This window comes from Pteropus alecto, unplaced genomic scaffold (genome assembly GCF_000325575.1).
Source record: "Pteropus alecto unplaced genomic scaffold, ASM32557v1 scaffold45, whole genome shotgun sequence".
Lineage (NCBI taxonomy): Eukaryota > Metazoa > Chordata > Mammalia > Chiroptera > Pteropodidae > Pteropus > Pteropus alecto.
Window position 1 is genome coordinate 2,474,677 of NW_006442491.1, and position 16,859 is coordinate 2,491,535.

Below are 16,859 nucleotides of genomic sequence, written 5' to 3' on the forward strand. Positions count from 1 at the left end.
ATATTGATTTATTATCTGTCAGCCCTAGACAGATTTCACCAGTGAGATCACTTCATTCTCTCATATATATCAAAAAATCACTTGTGATTTTTGACCAAAAGTGAAATAGAGCCTTGGACATAGGAATATAAGATGCTGTAAAATGTAAAGTTGGGTTTTAGGGCAATCATGTAATTTATCATCTAAACAAGAATACCTTTAAGAATGAAAGGGGTGCTGTTACACCAGGACAACAGGTCTAGATCTGTGGTAATTTGCTCATGAAAAGCATAGAGACTGAAGATGGAAATTATATGACTACAGAGAGAAATATTCCTTTCTCTGGGGCTCCCAACTTCACCACCAGTAGAGTGGAAACCAGGCATGGCCCCAATTGCATTCCCCTGATTTTCAAAATGGCACATGTCTGTAAACGGGCTCTTTGCTTTTTTATTACCTTCCTCTAGTGAGTTGGCAGCAGGCTGGGTTTAGTTGAAGGGCCATCTTGGGATTCTTATCATATGGCTTCCAAAACTATTATTTTGGTCTATTTGATTGGGGAATTTGTCTTTTATGCAGATACTTGTGGCCACAATTGCTTTTCTTTTACCAAGTGCAGAGTACTCCTCAGTGGAAACAGATAAGAAGGTAGGTAGCACATTGGCTGTTTTCCCTTGAGTTTGTGTTTTTAAAATGTAAGACAGAATGAAAAAGAATATTATGTATAAGGGTATTTTTTATGACATCTTTCTCTATTGGCCCCCCTGTGAAACCCTTATTCATTCCTTCATTTATTCATTTCTTTTGCACTTGTATGTTCATTAAATAATTACTATTCTACAGGGACAATTCTGTTTATTATTACCTGTAGTGAAGTTTAAAAGACTGCAGTATAAGGTACTGAGCCTGTTTCCTCTTCCAGTTTATTGTGTCCTTGCTACTCTGCCTCTTGGACTGGTGCATGGCATTGCCAGTGAGCACCCTTCTCCACCCAGTGTCCACGGCAGCCCTGGAGGAGCAGCACCTATCCAGAGCCCCCTTGCTGGATTATATCTACAGGGTGAGTCTCCACCTGGGCCTCAGGGGTGTAGAGTGTGGATTTAAGCATCAGACAATTACCAAAATATGTTTATGCATTAATTATTTATCTATGTTCTTTTGAAAAGGATTTATGGGAGGTAGGGAAAACAAATAACTTAAGAAGTGAAAACAGAACAGATATAATTGTAGAGAACCAATGATTACCAAGTGAAAGATGCACATATTTTTACATGACTGCCATCTTTAAACACCTGCAGTTTGATCAGAATCCCCTAGTTTTCATGGAACATGGTTTATATCTACTTAATTTAAAAAAGAACTGTTTATATTGTAGGAATATCCTTAGCCTTAGTTTGACAAAATCTGTTTTTTAAAGGAAAAAAAAAGTATAATGGTCCTAGTAATCTCTTTGCTTTAAAAGATCTTAAGAAATAAATTAATGAAATGTATCACATCAAAATAATTAGCCTCATAATTTTTATAGTACTTAAACTATTTGAATTTCACCCCCTACTGATGACGAAGTGTGGTGTTTGCTCTGGACCCTTCATACGATCTTTCTGTCTAGGACTTAGAGTCCATCCTGTGAGGGCCTTATTTATTTATTGGTTTGTTTGTTTAGCATTTATGTGTCCATTGAATAATTGCTATTATGTAGGGACAATTCTGTTGTTTATTTTTTTAGTAACAAACATTTAATTAATAATAGTTAAAAAAAGGTTATAAGTCATTAACTGATTTCTTTGTTGTATTATTTTTAAATGTATGAAATTTTTTAAAAAGATACTTAACCATGGTTGAAATTCTATTACAAAGTATTGTGTATTTTTAAAGGGTTTTTTCAATGGTCAGAGATTTTAACAACTTTGTTAGGATTAATTAGATACTTCTGTCATCCTTGTGGTTTATAAACCTATATGAGGCTTGCCTTGACCAACCTTACAGGTAGCCACAGTCATTTAAAGTCATCTCTTTTCTAACATTTTTCTTAAGAGATTTCTCTTAAAATTGCTTTACCAATGTAAAAGTCACCTTATAGTTAACATGATTCACAAATGTGTTGAATAACTTTTTTTGTATTTTAGTCTAAAGGAAACTTTCTATTGAAATATAAATGCATCCAGAAAATTGCATTTACCATAAGTGAGAGCTTGATGAATTTTCACAAAACAAGCACACCTGTGACCCAGATCTCAGCTCTAGAAACAGAATATTTCTAGCATCCCAGAAGCCCCCACTGTGCATCCTCCTAGTCCCTACCCCCATACACATACAAGGATAACCACTGTCCTGTCATAGCTTAGATTAGTTTCACCTATTTTTGAACTTTATGTAGATGGAAGCATACAGTATGTCCTTTTGTGTCTGACATCTTTCACTCAGCATTATTTTTGAGGGATTCATTATACTGTTGTGAATAATTGTAGATTTTTTACTCTTATTGCTGTTTCATATTACACAGTGAGAATAAACTATAATTTTTTTATCTATTCTACTGTTGATAGAAATTTGGGTAGTTTTAGAGTTTGGGACCATAAAAAAAAAAAAAAGCTCTGTGAACATTCTATTCTAGTATGTTTTTTGGTGTACGTATGTACGCATTTCTGCGGTGTATATCCTTAGGAGTGGAGTTGCTAGAATACATATGTTCTGCTTTAGTAGTGAACACACTAAATCATTTTCCAGAATGGTTGTACTAATTTACGCTGTCACCAACAGTGTCAGAGAGTTGCAGCTGCTCCACATTTTTACTAACACTTTGCTGTCTGGTAGGTATGTATTTGCTGTCTGGTAGTGGTATTGCATTATGGTTTTAATTTGCATTTGTGATTTTTATTACATTTGACTAATAGAACTTAATTCTCTCAATGACAGAAGCTCAACTTTTATATTAATAAGAAAGCTACCATAATTTTTGTATACTGCTTTTGCTAGGAAGAGGACATATTCAGGTGGCTATCCTCTGTTGACTACAGTTCTTGGTACTTTTTACTCATAAACAAAGGTTATATACCCCTAAATCCTCCAGTTCCCAAGAGGTAACACAAATAAAAGGAACTAAACAGAGAGACATCAAGCCTGACCAGAAGGCCTTCTGCCATGTGGACAAATCCAAGCTAGTCATGTAAAAATGAATTTAGCCCAAAGAAGTCTCCTTAGTTTCTAAAGTATTACTTTGATTTTCATAAAAATCAGTTTTTTAAATTTATTATCTTGAATTTATGATCAGAAAGTAAAATTTAGTACAATTATTAGCTCATGTGTACATTTTGGCATATGCAAGATGATTTGTATTTGTATGGCTTATAGAGCATCAATCAATAGCAATTGGTAAACAACCAGTAAGCTTTTAGGAAACCGATCTTGTGAAAATAGTGATACTTTAAAAATTTGTATTAAATTTACTTCATTAATCATACTTTTAAAAATTGTGTTAAATTAGCTCTTCCAATTCTTGGGGTCATGAGTTGTACTGATTCAGGTTCATGAACATTTATGAAGTATGCTGATAGTCAGTCTCTGCTGTTGCTTTCAATCTGCCCTCCACCATAGGTGGCGGTTGTTTACTTTGTGGTTTATCTCACAGCTAATCTTTACCTCCCGACTTAGTTTCTTCTACTTGTGTTGGCGTGTGGTGGACTGGAGCAGGACTTAGGTGTGTGCAACCACACAGAATGGCCGAATATAGACACTTTTGCTTTCTTTTTGCCTTGAGAATATATTTATTGTCATTGATGTGATAGAAGTAAAGTAAACTTGCTAATAGCAAGAATATGTTTTAGAATGGAAGGATTTAATGTTTTCAAGTATTACCACGCAGGAGTTCTACTTCCTAAGTGCTGTTGTAGTTTGACAAATTGTCGGGGGATTGGAAGTTAGTGACGTCCGTGGTACACATTCCTTTCTGTTTTTCACAGGTTCTACACTGCTGTGTTTGTGGCTCAAGCACATATACCCAACAGAGTAACTACACACTGACCCTGGCTGACCTGTCATCCTCAGATTATGACCCCTTCCTGCCACTGGCAAATGTGAAGAATTCTGAGCCAGTCCAGTATCATTCATCAGCAGAACTGGGCAACCTGCTTACTGTTGAAGAGGGTGAGATTCTTCAGAATATTAATTCTTATGGGCAGGAAAAGGAAAGATTATAGCCTTTTACCCATGCTTGCTGTCTCATTATTAATTTTTAATCTAGCTGTTGAAATCCTGGTTTCCAGAGTCCTCTATGTCTCAGACTCCTGGGACTCACAAAAACAGTTCATTTTCTATCCCCAAGGAGCTCTACATCTAATGAGAGAGACAGAATTAATGCAGAAGAACTCATTTGTAGACCAGTAGCACCATAGAAGCTTCCCATGGAAAAGAGCTTAAGCCAGACTTAGAAGGATGGACAAACTTTGAAAGGAGCCAGTAGAGTGTTCTAGACTAAGAGCATCATGAAGAATGAGATGGGAATTTACATGCCACAGTTTGAGGATTGCTCTGCTCATAGCAGAGGGGCCATTTTAATGAGTGTGTGGGTATCCTCAGGACTTAGGAACTGCTGCCTGTCCTCCTCAACCATCCTTCTCCCCAAAATGATAAGAGTTTATTTCTGGAATGTGAGTCTAAATGTGGGTGTATTATCTATACATTCATCTGATAGAATTGCATAGAACCACCCACACACACAAATGAGTGCATGTAAAACTCATAAACTCTAAATATTGATGAATTATTTCAGTGTCACTTTCCTGATTCTGATATGGTACTATAACTATGTAAGATGTTAACCATTAGGGTGAAGGATATTTGGAATCTCTCTATATTATTACAAGTGCATGTGAATCTTCAGTTGTCTCAAAAGTAAAAGTTAAAAAAAAAAAAAAAGGGGGTGTGGAGGCCCAAGAATGGAACCCTAGGGGTAAAAACATCCTTAAAGAAAAAGAAACAAGAGAATGTCACCAGGAAAGCAGATGGGGAAAGAACCAAGAAAGAGTCATTTCTAGGAAATCAAAGGAAGAGGGCAGATAAGGAGCCAAGGAAGATCAGCAGCGGTAGGTGTTTCAGAAAGATCAGGGAGGGTAAGAGCAGAACAGGAGGCCCAAGAATGGAACCCTAGGGGTAAAAACATCCTTAAAGAAAAAGAAACAAGAGAATGTCACCAGGAAAGCAGATGGGGAAAGAACCAAGAAAGAGTCATTTCTAGGAAATCAAAGGAAGAGGGCAGATAAGGAGCCAAGGAAGATCAGCAGCGGTAGGTGTTTCAGAAAGATCAGGGAGGGTAAGAGCAGAACAGGAGTCATTTTATTTCCTAACTAAATGTTTGGTGGTAAGTTTTGCTGAGTACTTTGGGCAGAGTGATTTGTCTGTACCAGAGAGCATAAGCAGATGACCTGGGGGATGACCATTCAGAACTCTAAGACTACCCCTTTTCATGGAGCTTTTGGTGGAGAGAAGGATACAGCAGGCATTAGCTAGGTGAGGGCATGGGGTCCATGCGAGATTACAGAGTCTGGAGTGTGGTTCAGGCTGAGAGGAAGGGGCCCAGTGAGGTGAGGATGAAGAGGACAGGAGTCAGTGTACCAGTCAGGAACAAGGGCTCTGGAATCAGCCATCCTTATTCTAGCTGCATTTTGTAGATGAGCAAACTTCAGTGAAGGGAGTTTCCTCAAGGGTGTATAAGCCAGAAGTAATGGAGGTAGAATTTGAATTTGATATTTAGTGACTAAGTTCCTGAAACCTCATGTTATTTACTCTGATATTTCGTAAGAGTACACTAAAAGTTCATTTTGAGTTGTGTTGCTGATGGACGGTATGTGGCACATTTTCATGTTGTCTTCGTTTTGCCCTCCATTTGCTTAACCATTGAGTTGTCTTTTTCTGGAGTTCACTGTTTTTTTTAAACTGCAATCTTGACTCTTTTCCCACAATTGTAAATTCAAACCATTATTTTTTTAAAATAAAATGACCCTTTGTTTCCTTTTTCGTTTTCTACCTTGTAGTCCATGTCTCATAAGAAAATTAACTTACTTTTTCCTAAAGTCATTAATTTACATTCATCCCACAGGGCTATCCCCAGAATAGGTTCACCACTTACTATGATTCATCCCTTAAAAATAGCAGAAGATTAATAGGTTAGTGAAAAAGGAGAAACCTAAAAATGCACGTTTAAATTTTTGTACTATTTTTCTTTCAGTGTACAATGCTCTTTGACTTGAATATTCATTCTCCAGATAACTTCAGGACCTTATGCAAACCCATCCTAACATAGTTCTGTGGTACTAAAAATAATTGTTTAAACTTCTGCGACACAGGGCTTTTATTATTCACTAACATTTTAACTAAATAGAACTGCAAAGAAACTTAGAAGCATATTGAGACATACAGACACTCTTGCTGAGTGACCACATCCTGATCAGAGTAAAGAGAAAAGATACAGATGATAACTTAGGTATTTTAGGTTAAACGAAATGTGCTCATATTTGAAGGTTTTTTGTTTTCATTTATGTCATTATTTATCATTCATAACAAAACTATCTCTACTCAGATAATGTTTCCAATAAGCAGTATTGTATTTTATCTATTTTTTAAAGTGATTCTTTATAAATCATTACCTAATTTTTGATATAATTACTACTTTCAGATAGAGTTACAAAAAGGAAACACATTTAACTACCTGCAGCTGAGGTAGCTACAGGCCTAGCTCAAGGAAAAGCCATTAAAGGCCAAACGTATGCTCAGATTTCTTATTATTAATACCTAAATGCTTAAAAAGAAGGGAGGGCAGGAGCTTTAAAAAATAACAATTAAAGGACAACCTAATATTACTGCTTTTATATTTCATCTCTAAATTTAGAAAAATAAATATTTGGAATATATTTTTTCATAGTTTGTGGAAATCATGAAGGTTTTTTTTTTTCATTAATGGAGCCTAGATTTTCTTCTTATTTTTCAGGGCACCCTCTGCCACCCTCCCCTTCGCCCCGCCACCAACCCCTAAGCAGTTGATTCAGCTGAAATCTGCCAGGGAAGAGCAATTCCCAGTTTAAAAATACTCCCTTTCTTTACTTTTTATTGCTAAAGGTATTTTGGGCCTTTATTGGCTGTGCCATGGTTTATGACATTAATAGTGTGACTCCAGGTTAATTTCGCATTGTATAATTCAAACATGTTAATTAAAATACAAATTTATATTTATCTCAAAGTAGAAGCACAACCTATGGAAGTAAAAGTAGAGGGAAGTTGCTTTCCAATTGTTATACTCTGCTTGGGCTTTATCAAATTGGACCTCTGTGGTTAGTTTCATGGCCTGCCCTACCATGTCATCACCACGTGGTGTCTTAACCTTGTGACTCCTGAGCTCCCAGCTGGCTGTACCTGTGTTGTTTGAGGCATTAACATTTCTGATGGAGTGTATATTCAGATGGAATGATAGGCATGAATAAAACACATCTGTAACTTTTTAAAAATTAATATGGGCACAAAAGCAAAGGAATTCATAACTGATTTCAAGGGAATTGGTTGAAGTGTTTTAAATTTCTCACCTGTATCGAAATCATACATAGTTCCGTGAAGAGTAGGAAGAAGAGTTTAATTTCAGAGACAGATGTAGATAACCTCCTTTGCTTCTTAAAAATGAGGTTTTTTAATACGAAATTTTTATTTTGCATTATTGAACACAGGTGATTTTTTGTTTATCGAAAAGAAAAAATTAAGAAAAACTTCAAGAAAAGTCAGAACAATCTTGTTCACAGTCATCACACAGAATTTCTTAGATTCTAGGATCTGTTTCTAGGATTTATACATCATATAATTGATGTTTTATAAATAAGTCAATTGGGTTTTTAATGCCTGAGAAGGAGGGTCTTTAGCATGAAAAAGTTAATTTTTATATTGTGAATTTAGATCAAATTAATATTAAATCAATTGTCTAAATTTAATTAATAAATTCATATAATATTTTAATTAATATTTAATTTTTCATGTTGTGAATTTAGAAAAGAAGCATTTCCTAAATCTTTATGCCCAAATTACAAATCTTAGTTTCTTTAAATATCTAGCAATTTTTTTTGTTAAAACGTTTCATTTTAATTTGTTCTTAGATTAATGCACAATTTTTGAAATAAATGTGGTAGATTAAAACCTTCCTAACTACTCTCAAGCTTAAGTAATCATTTCAATCCATATTTATGGATTTAGTTTATCTGCTTCTCCCTTTTACCTCACTCATTTACAAGGCTTGCTTTTGGATGCCATTTTCAAAATCCTTCTGTATATTTGAAGTCTTAAAAATTTTGTAAATCAGTTGCTCTTGGACATTTAATCATCAACTACAAATTTAGTTAAAGCTTCCTAAGTATTTCCATGAATTATTAATATATCAGATTCTGTTAAATATTTAAAATGCCCTAACAACAAGATAAATTGTTACAGTGATCTTAAAGCAAATGGCTTAAAATATATGTAAGCAGTCACAGGCTGGATTCATTTCCTTACTAATGCCTACCTGAGGGGAGCGGGATGACCTCTCTGGCCCAGCTCCGACCCACCCCCAGCCTCCAGCCCCCACTGTCCAGCTCTGCCATTTTCTCCAGCCTCCCAGAGCTCTCAGACTGCCACCTTCTTAAGGACAGGGACCTTTCTCTTGTCTATTGCTGTTTCTACAAATTTTTATATGTCCCTTTCAGAGTGAAATCTTCATGTAAGTTGATTCTTTTAGCAATCTATTTAAATTGTACTTTTAAATTCACATAGAATTAGTGTCAAAAAAGAAAAGAGATGAAAAAGAAAATCAAACATTCTAAGTACAGGTTGAAATTTGGAGGTTTTCAGTCTTGATCTTCATTCTCCACTGTCTCATGTTTTTTTTTACGGCTGTTCACAGAGAGGAAGAGACGAAGTTTGGAGCTGATTCCTCTAACTGCCAGAATGGTAATGGCCCACCTGGTGAATCACCTGGGACACTTCCCCCTCCGAGGGGGCCCTGCTGTGCTGCACAGCCTGGTCAGCGAGAACCATGACAACGTGCATGCGGAAGCCTCTGAGCTTTCCTCCGAGGTGTTCAGGAGCCCAAACCTGCAGCTGTTTGTATTTAATGACAGCACTCTCATCTCCTACCTTCAGACACCCACAGAAGGACTGGCAGGCGTATCACCTGTGGCCGCCCTCTCTGATGTGAGAGTAATTGTGAGGGATATCTCAGGGAAGTACTCTTGGGATGGGACAGTTTTATATGGACCTTTGGAAGGCTGCTTAGCACCCAATAGCAGAAATCCTTCATTTCTGATTTCAAGCTGGCATCATCAAACATTTGGACCTCAGAGAGATTTTTCTCAAACTGAGGAAGCAGATGATGTCCTCGACAAATTACTTGAAAACATTGGCCACACAAGTCCTGAATGCCTTTTGCCATCGCAGCTAAATCTAAATGAGCCTTCCCCACCCCCATGTGGAATGAATGGTGACCAAGAGAAAGAAATCATTGAGGTCATTTTGCGCCAGAATGCGCAAGAAGATGAGTATGTTCAGAGGAGTAACTCTGATTTGGCCATGAGAGTCACCAACCAGGAGCAGCCGTCACCAGTGGAGCCCCGAGGACCCTTTTATTTCTGCAGGCTGTTGCTTGATGACTTGGGAATGAATTCTTGGGATAGAAGGTAACAGTCGACTCTAGTCCTTCAACTATTTTGTTGTTATTTTTGTGTGAAATATATGCATACATACATATATATATATAATCATTTTAGGTTGGGGAAGCAGAGAATAGAAATCGAGATTTTTCTCTATTTCAACATTTACAGCTTATTTTCTGCTGCTAAATTAAAGCTAGAAACTGTGCTGTGCTGGTTGCACAGATTAATTTCAAACATCTGTTGTATATTTTAAAGGGTATCAAATATTTTCCATGTGTTTTAATTACTGCTCTGTCCATTATTGTGTCTGCCTTCCACAGATGCAAATAGACTACAAAGTTGAATAAACCAGTTTCACCTTGGCTCTGGTGAGGGAGGTGGACTTGATAACAACTCTGATGAAAGATAGCATGACACAAGAGATCAAGCAGAACAGTTAAATCCAATGGAAGATGTGGTTCAGTGAAGAAGACTTTGTAGGAGGGGAAAGATTTGAGCTGGACCCTGACAGTGGGTAGAGCGGAGTTTTTAAGGACAGAAGTCGGGGAAAAGAGGTTCATAGCAGAGCCAACAGTGAAAACAGAGACACAGGCACATGCACGCAAGTCACAAACTTATTTACCATAGAGCCATCCAGTCACTGGATAGTAATGGGATGCAGTGGAATTCTGATACCCTTGAATGTATTAAGGAGGATAGAGTTCATTGTGTAGGCTTCAATAGAAAATCTTTTGTGAATGATGTGGGCAATGGATGGGTAAATGGATGGATGATAGGTAAGTTTGTCAGTTGATTGACTGGAAAGGGCAAAATTGCTCTATGATTACATGATTTTTATCCCTTTTTCTTTATAGAAAGAATTTCCATCTGTTGAAGAAAAATTCAAAATTATTGAGAGAGCTAAAAAATTTAGACTCCCGTCAGTGGTACGTGAAGTTTATCAAACCACTTTATTCCTGTCTGTCTTTGTGTGTGCATAGATGACAGCTATAGCTGCAGGAAGGACTACATTTGCAGAGACACCGAAGGGTAGTTTTGTAACATAGAATCTGGTGACATTTGCACATGCCATACTTTTGGTATTTTTACCCTTGAGCAATAAACTGACATGTTTGCTACACTAAGAGGTCAGTACTCCCATCTAATCTGTGCCTTTGATTGAGGACCTTGCATGTGACAGCCAGTGGACATTCATTCTTATTTAACTTCTATGGCCACCTCTTTTTCTGATAAGAAACAGAGCCTTACCTAGATCAAACATCCTCCCTGTGCTTGCACATTTTGTGTTTGAAACAAGTGACTCTGACTTCTTAACCTGTGCTGTACACCCATGCGCTGGCATTCTGTAGTTTCAGCTTTACAATGTTGGTAGGGTTAAAATCAGTGTGCTGTAATTAGTAACTTCCTAAATATAAGCCTCATTCTCCAAAGCTGGCTAAATCTCAGATCTGTCCCTCTTTCATACAATCATAGAAGCAATTACAAAGATGAGCTCACAACCAGTTTTCGATTTGGGGAAATGTGTACTTCCAAAAACATCTCAGTGAAGTAAGTGTAGTACTTGGTACATAACAGGTATTCAAAAGTCTTGAACAAACTGTTTCCTTAATCTTTAGTTTTTAAAAACTCATTTAAAAAACAGCTTTTATTCCTCTTTTATTCCCCTTAGAAATATTATTAGATCTCTCATTAGAGATGAAAAACCCAAAGCCATTATTCCTCACATTGCCCTTCATCATATTCAGTTTCCCAGTTGTTGTTGTGCTTCTTTTTCTCTAGAGGAATAGAGATTGAATTCTCTGTGGAAATTCTGTGAGGGATTTCTTCTGAAAGACTCAGGGATTCACTTCCCTCTCCCACTTGTCCTCCAGTATTAAACAAGTAATCACTTGGGTTCCAAACTCAGCTTTTCAAGCATATGTTGAATTATTCCAAGCTTCTTAGTATTAAGTGAATACATTGGTATCTTGTAATTGTGGCCAATTTGTTGAGTGTTAATGCACTTTAGTTGCATGAGGTACAATTGAATTAGCTCCCTGGGGTGCTGTTGCTATAAAATATGGCTTTGGAGAGCTGATTGGCAAATCCTCTGCTCCTTGATTAACTTTCACTTAAAACCCCAATTCCTGGATTTAGTGTTGTCTTGACATCTAAAAAGTTATCAACTTATTTTATGGTAAAGGATATTTCCAAGGTTTTTTGTTGCTGTTGTTGTTGTTGTTAACGGAAATAAATCAGGGACTCTTCAGCTATGAGAAATATAGACTGACTTGTGTATTGATCAGTTAGCACACCTTGTCTCTCAACTTTCAGTTAGGATATTCTGTTTCTGATACCAATTTATCTCACTGCTGTTAAGGCACAGTTCCTTAGCATGTTCTTAGGAAAAGTAGAGGCTATCTTGCAACTATCATTTATATACTGTTGGCAAAGATATAAATAGTGTGATGACCATACATACAGATTACAGTGACCTCTCCTTTTAAATATTAATGCTTCTTGCCAGCATAAGGTAAGGTGAAAGTTAAAATCATGTTTCTTCTTTGTTTGGCTTTTTAATGTAACAGCACAAGGAAACTGAGCTATTCTGTTCTATACTTAATAAGAATAATACATTCTAATGAGAAAGGGGAAATGGTTGGTTTTATGTATGTGTGTTCCTGAATTACCTGCTCTTTCATGCATTGGTTGTGCAGCTCATGGATATGAAGTGCTGTTGATGCTGCTAATTATCATTTCAAAAGCCTGGCTCTAATAAGTCCAGACACAGCATCTACATCCTAGCAGGCTCTCTGCGGTGCTAACATTTTGGAGGATGTGAAATTTGATGAATGTTTACAACTAAAGGTCACCTTTCCTCACACCTACATCAGTCAGGCAGTCATTGGGACTTAGCTCTCTTGTGCTCCCACATTGAATTAATGAGGACTCAAGGACCTGTGAGCAGCTACACTGTAAAAAGCTTGGACTTTAAGGAGAATAAACAAAAATATTTCAGATAAACCTGAGATTGTTTTTATGTATGTAAAATATATAGAATAGAGAAAAATTAAATGCTGAGGACTGTTAAATATAAAGAGAGAGCTGCCAAAAGAAATAGAATAACTATGCTTTTTTTTTTCCTTTTGTTGAAGAGATAGTCTTTTAGGTCATAGGTTATGATCTCTGTTATCATCTGAGCCCCCAAATTATTATAGCTCTTAGAATAAGCCAGTCAGATTCTAGGCTGCCAGTGTACCCTGCATGGTGTCGCATTTCAGAGCTGCATACTGCATGAGGACAAGCTTACTGACTGTCTGGGAGCACAAAGTCTATACAAGAGTATTAGGCCCCTGGAATCCATCCCCACAAAACTCACCTCTCCTCAGTGTACCTGTTCTCATCAAGAGAGTCCTCCCCAGAGTGTGCTCATGCCACATCAGTCAGGGCATTCAGGATGTCCACCCTCTCCAGTGGCAACAGGATAGTGTGCATCAGAAGCCTTAAAAATGGGTGATGATCAAGATTTCATTGCTATGAATTTATTTTAAGGACATATCAAAAATAATGTGAAAAATGTCTTTAAAAATGGAAACAACCTAGATATCCTATAATGAGGATTTAAGATGTGGTATATTAATATAATGGAATGTAATATGACCGTTAATAGCTTAGTTATAGAATCACATGGTAATAAAGTGTTCATACTCAAATATGGTTGAAATGGAAAATTTTAGTTATGTATATTTTATACAATAAAACGTTCATAAATATTTTAAGTGAAAAAATCAGTTACAAAATAGAATATAGTAGCTTCTAATTTTTGTATGCAAAAATGCATCCTAAAAATAGTGTTATGTTCTTTCTTATATATTGATATTATAAGTGTTTTTTATTCTATTTCCTTGCTATATTTTCTAATTTTTCTTCTATGTTTATTTCATGTAAACTGTGGGAGAAGTGAATAAGCTATCTGGATGAATAGAAGAAGTGTGCTCTCCTCCTCCATTTATTTATGACTTTTTAGTTGAGTTTGAAGTCATTCTGCTTGTTAGTAGAAAAACAACTGCAGAAGGAAATGTTTGAGAATAAGATAAAATATGGAGCCCAACTTCCACGAATATGAATGTCCTAATCAGATTACAATGTTGAGATATTGAACAATTAGACAATAAAAACATTTTATATTGTTTAAGCGCTTGATAGTTTTTTCTATGAGATTTTTCAGAATGTAATGCAAAATTAAGGAGAAGAATGGAAATACTCTAGAAATAGTAATCCAGACTTTTAGAAGTGGACTGAGTGATCCTTGATTAAAGCTCTATTTCAATGAGAACATGTCTTCATCTCTGAACTATTACCAAATTACTTGGTATAAGTCCAGTTATTTTGACACTTTACTCCAGGGTACAATTTGTAGAAATTAGTCACTAATACTTTTAAATATATCATCATATCTCTGGTCAGTTTATCAGAGATTTAACTGGGCAACTACTAGATACCAAGGACTATGCTAGATGTACAAAAAGTGAAAAGGGAGGGCTCCTTTCCTCAACGTCCATATTATGTTTACCCAAAATCCATCATGCAAGAAGTGAATGAAGGGTGTACATGGCTAAAGAGGTTTCCCTAGACAGCTGTCTACCCTACCAAGCACCCTCAGATTAGTCAGAGCACAGAGAGGGTATACCTCTCCCAGAGAATGTATACCTCTCCCAGAGAATGTAAGTGTGTTCTGCTGGGAAGAAGTTTCTGTTTCTCGTAAAGTCTTGGCATGTTTTAGAGTTCCAATATCCTTAGCTTAAAGTGTAGAAAATAAAATATGGGTGTTCACATGGATCTGTTCACAATTGATGTCTATTTGAAATGCTTTCAAAGATATTTTTTAACCAAAAATGGAGAGAACTTGTCAAATAGTGTGCTATATAACATGCTGTTAAGAATATCATATGTTGGAGAGAATAATCTCAAGAACCAGACTGCCCTGCTTCAGTTCTTGGTCTCCTGCTTGCTATGTGTGCTTTTAAAAAACTTTCTGTGCCTCTTTTCAACCACCTTTACAAGGGAGGAGATGATAATAATACTTGTTTCATTAGGGGGGTTTCAGAGAATAAATGAGATCATGCGTGAAACCTTCTTAGACCAGTGACTGGCTGTAGTAGTAAAATAAAATTTTATATATAAGAATTCTCACTCATTTAAATTTAAAAATTTATAGCCGTGAAACACACAAAATTGCAGTGTTTTACATTGCTGAAGGTCAAGAAGACAAGTGTTCAATCCTCTCCAATGAAAGAGGAAGCCAAGCATATGAAGACTTTGTTGCTGGACTTGGATGGGAGGTAATTCATTTCATTTAGCAGTTGTTTGTTGACCAGCATTACTTAAAGATGTTTATAAGTTAGACATTGATTGTATATCTTTTTACATATGTTTTCAAATTCAAGTATAGCATGAGTAGAGTTCTGGAGTTGAAGAATGTATCGAATTTGACATCTTCTGTTAGTTACTTTTCAGTACTTTATATGTGAACTTTGGTTTCCTTAACTTTCCTCTTAATACTATTTCATTTGGTTTTTATCAGAACTGAATAGATCAGCTCACCCAGCCATAGATAGGTTGTAGTAAGAAAAGACAAATGGGCAGAGAAGCAATGGCTTTTGTCACAATATAAAAAATGGAGAAGAAATCAATGACTTGATTGGTAAAAATATAAAGAAAGAGTTGGATGAAGTCAAAAGTTGGAGAGAATATAGTAGCCATGATTATTTAGCTATCAACCTATATCCCTAGGAAAGATACTGGATGACTACTAATGAAAAAATTTGGTTTTTCTTTACTAAATGATACTCTGAAAGACATACATACATTTATACACATGTGTGCGCACACACACATATTTGTCTCCAGGAACATAAATCTAAAGGAAAATATATTCCCAGAATCTAAAGGAATTCAGAGTAGTTAAAATGAAAATTGGCATATGTAAAATAATTTTTCTTATTATTACTTTTGGTTTCTTGGTTATCTGTGCTGTGAGAAACTCTAAGTGCACAGGGAAGACTTGTCTCTGAGATTTGAAGTTAGCAAGGGGACAGGGTAAGAATACATTAAAGTCATGACCATATACTTTTTAAAAGATCAAGTAGGTCTTACTCAAAAAGAGTTATTACACTTCCAGTAAATCATTGTTCTTACTAATAAGGTTATTTCTTTGTCATACAATATACTTATTATTTAATATGTTTTTTAAATCATACATTCTTAACTAGAGTTTAAAGGAACATTAATGAATTCAGTGTATATATTGTGTGTTAGAATAGTTGCTTTACTGAAGGACTACTACTGTATGAAAAGAAAAAAAAATGGATCTAGGCAATAAGAAGTAAACATTCACACCATAGCCTGAAAAAAGAATTACGACTCATGGACTTTTGGCAGTGGTATAAATTGGAACCATCCTTTTGAATGACAGTTTAGCAATGGATGCTAAATTTTGAAACATCTGTATCCCTTGACCCAAATCCTACAGAAATACTGCTTTGAATGCTCCTCTGGTTTGACCACACCAACAGAAAGCAGAAAACTCCATAAAACCATCAATAAGGAAACTGTGTGTGTGTGTGTGTGTGTATTTGTGTATACATAAATACACACACATATATGTATAACCTCATATACATATGTATAGGAGGAAAAGAGGAGTACGCACTAAACTTTTAATAGTGGCTTTCTTAAATTGGTAGGATTATGGAGCACTTTCATTGTTAATATTTCTTTAATATTTTAATTTTGTCTGACTTTGTATTACATTTGTTTCCATCTGAAAGCTATAGAGAATAAACATAATTAGATTTTTAAAAATCCACATTCCTACTTAGTGAATAAGATCAGCTAATATTTAACCCTGGCTCTTTTTCTTTCTTGTGACCTGTGTCAGGTGGATCTCTCTACCCACTGTGGATTCATGGGTGGACTTCAGCGCAACGGCAGCACAGGGCAGACTGCCCCTTACTATGCTACCTCAACCGTGGAAGTGATTTTCCACGTTTCCACTCGGATGCCGTCGGACTCAGATGATTCACTCACCAAAAAGGTAAGGGGCCCTGGTTTGTAGGTGAGGCTCTCCTAGAACTGAACAAAAACCATGGCATAACATGCAGTGAGGTCAGTTAACTCTGGATGCGATCTCAGTTTCGCTCTTCTCAAACTACAGTTGTAGTTAATCTGAAATATCCAGTT

General features: G+C 36.2%; 1 protein-coding gene across 1 annotated transcript in view; it reads left to right on the forward strand.

Moving 5' to 3' along the window:
* RALGAPA2 (Ral GTPase activating protein catalytic alpha subunit 2) overlaps window positions 1-16,859 on the forward strand; it is a 292,479-nt gene that overhangs the window by 176,402 nt on the left and 99,218 nt on the right. The window contains exons 29-35 of the mRNA XM_015596875.2: window positions 559-627; window positions 902-1,039; window positions 3,939-4,122; window positions 8,891-9,662; window positions 10,493-10,564; window positions 14,836-14,959; window positions 16,558-16,713. Of these exons, the coding sequence (XP_015452361.1) occupies window positions 559-627; window positions 902-1,039; window positions 3,939-4,122; window positions 8,891-9,662; window positions 10,493-10,564; window positions 14,836-14,959; window positions 16,558-16,713 (1,515 nt within the window). The remainder of the gene's footprint in view (window positions 1-558; window positions 628-901; window positions 1,040-3,938; window positions 4,123-8,890; window positions 9,663-10,492; window positions 10,565-14,835; window positions 14,960-16,557; window positions 16,714-16,859) is intronic.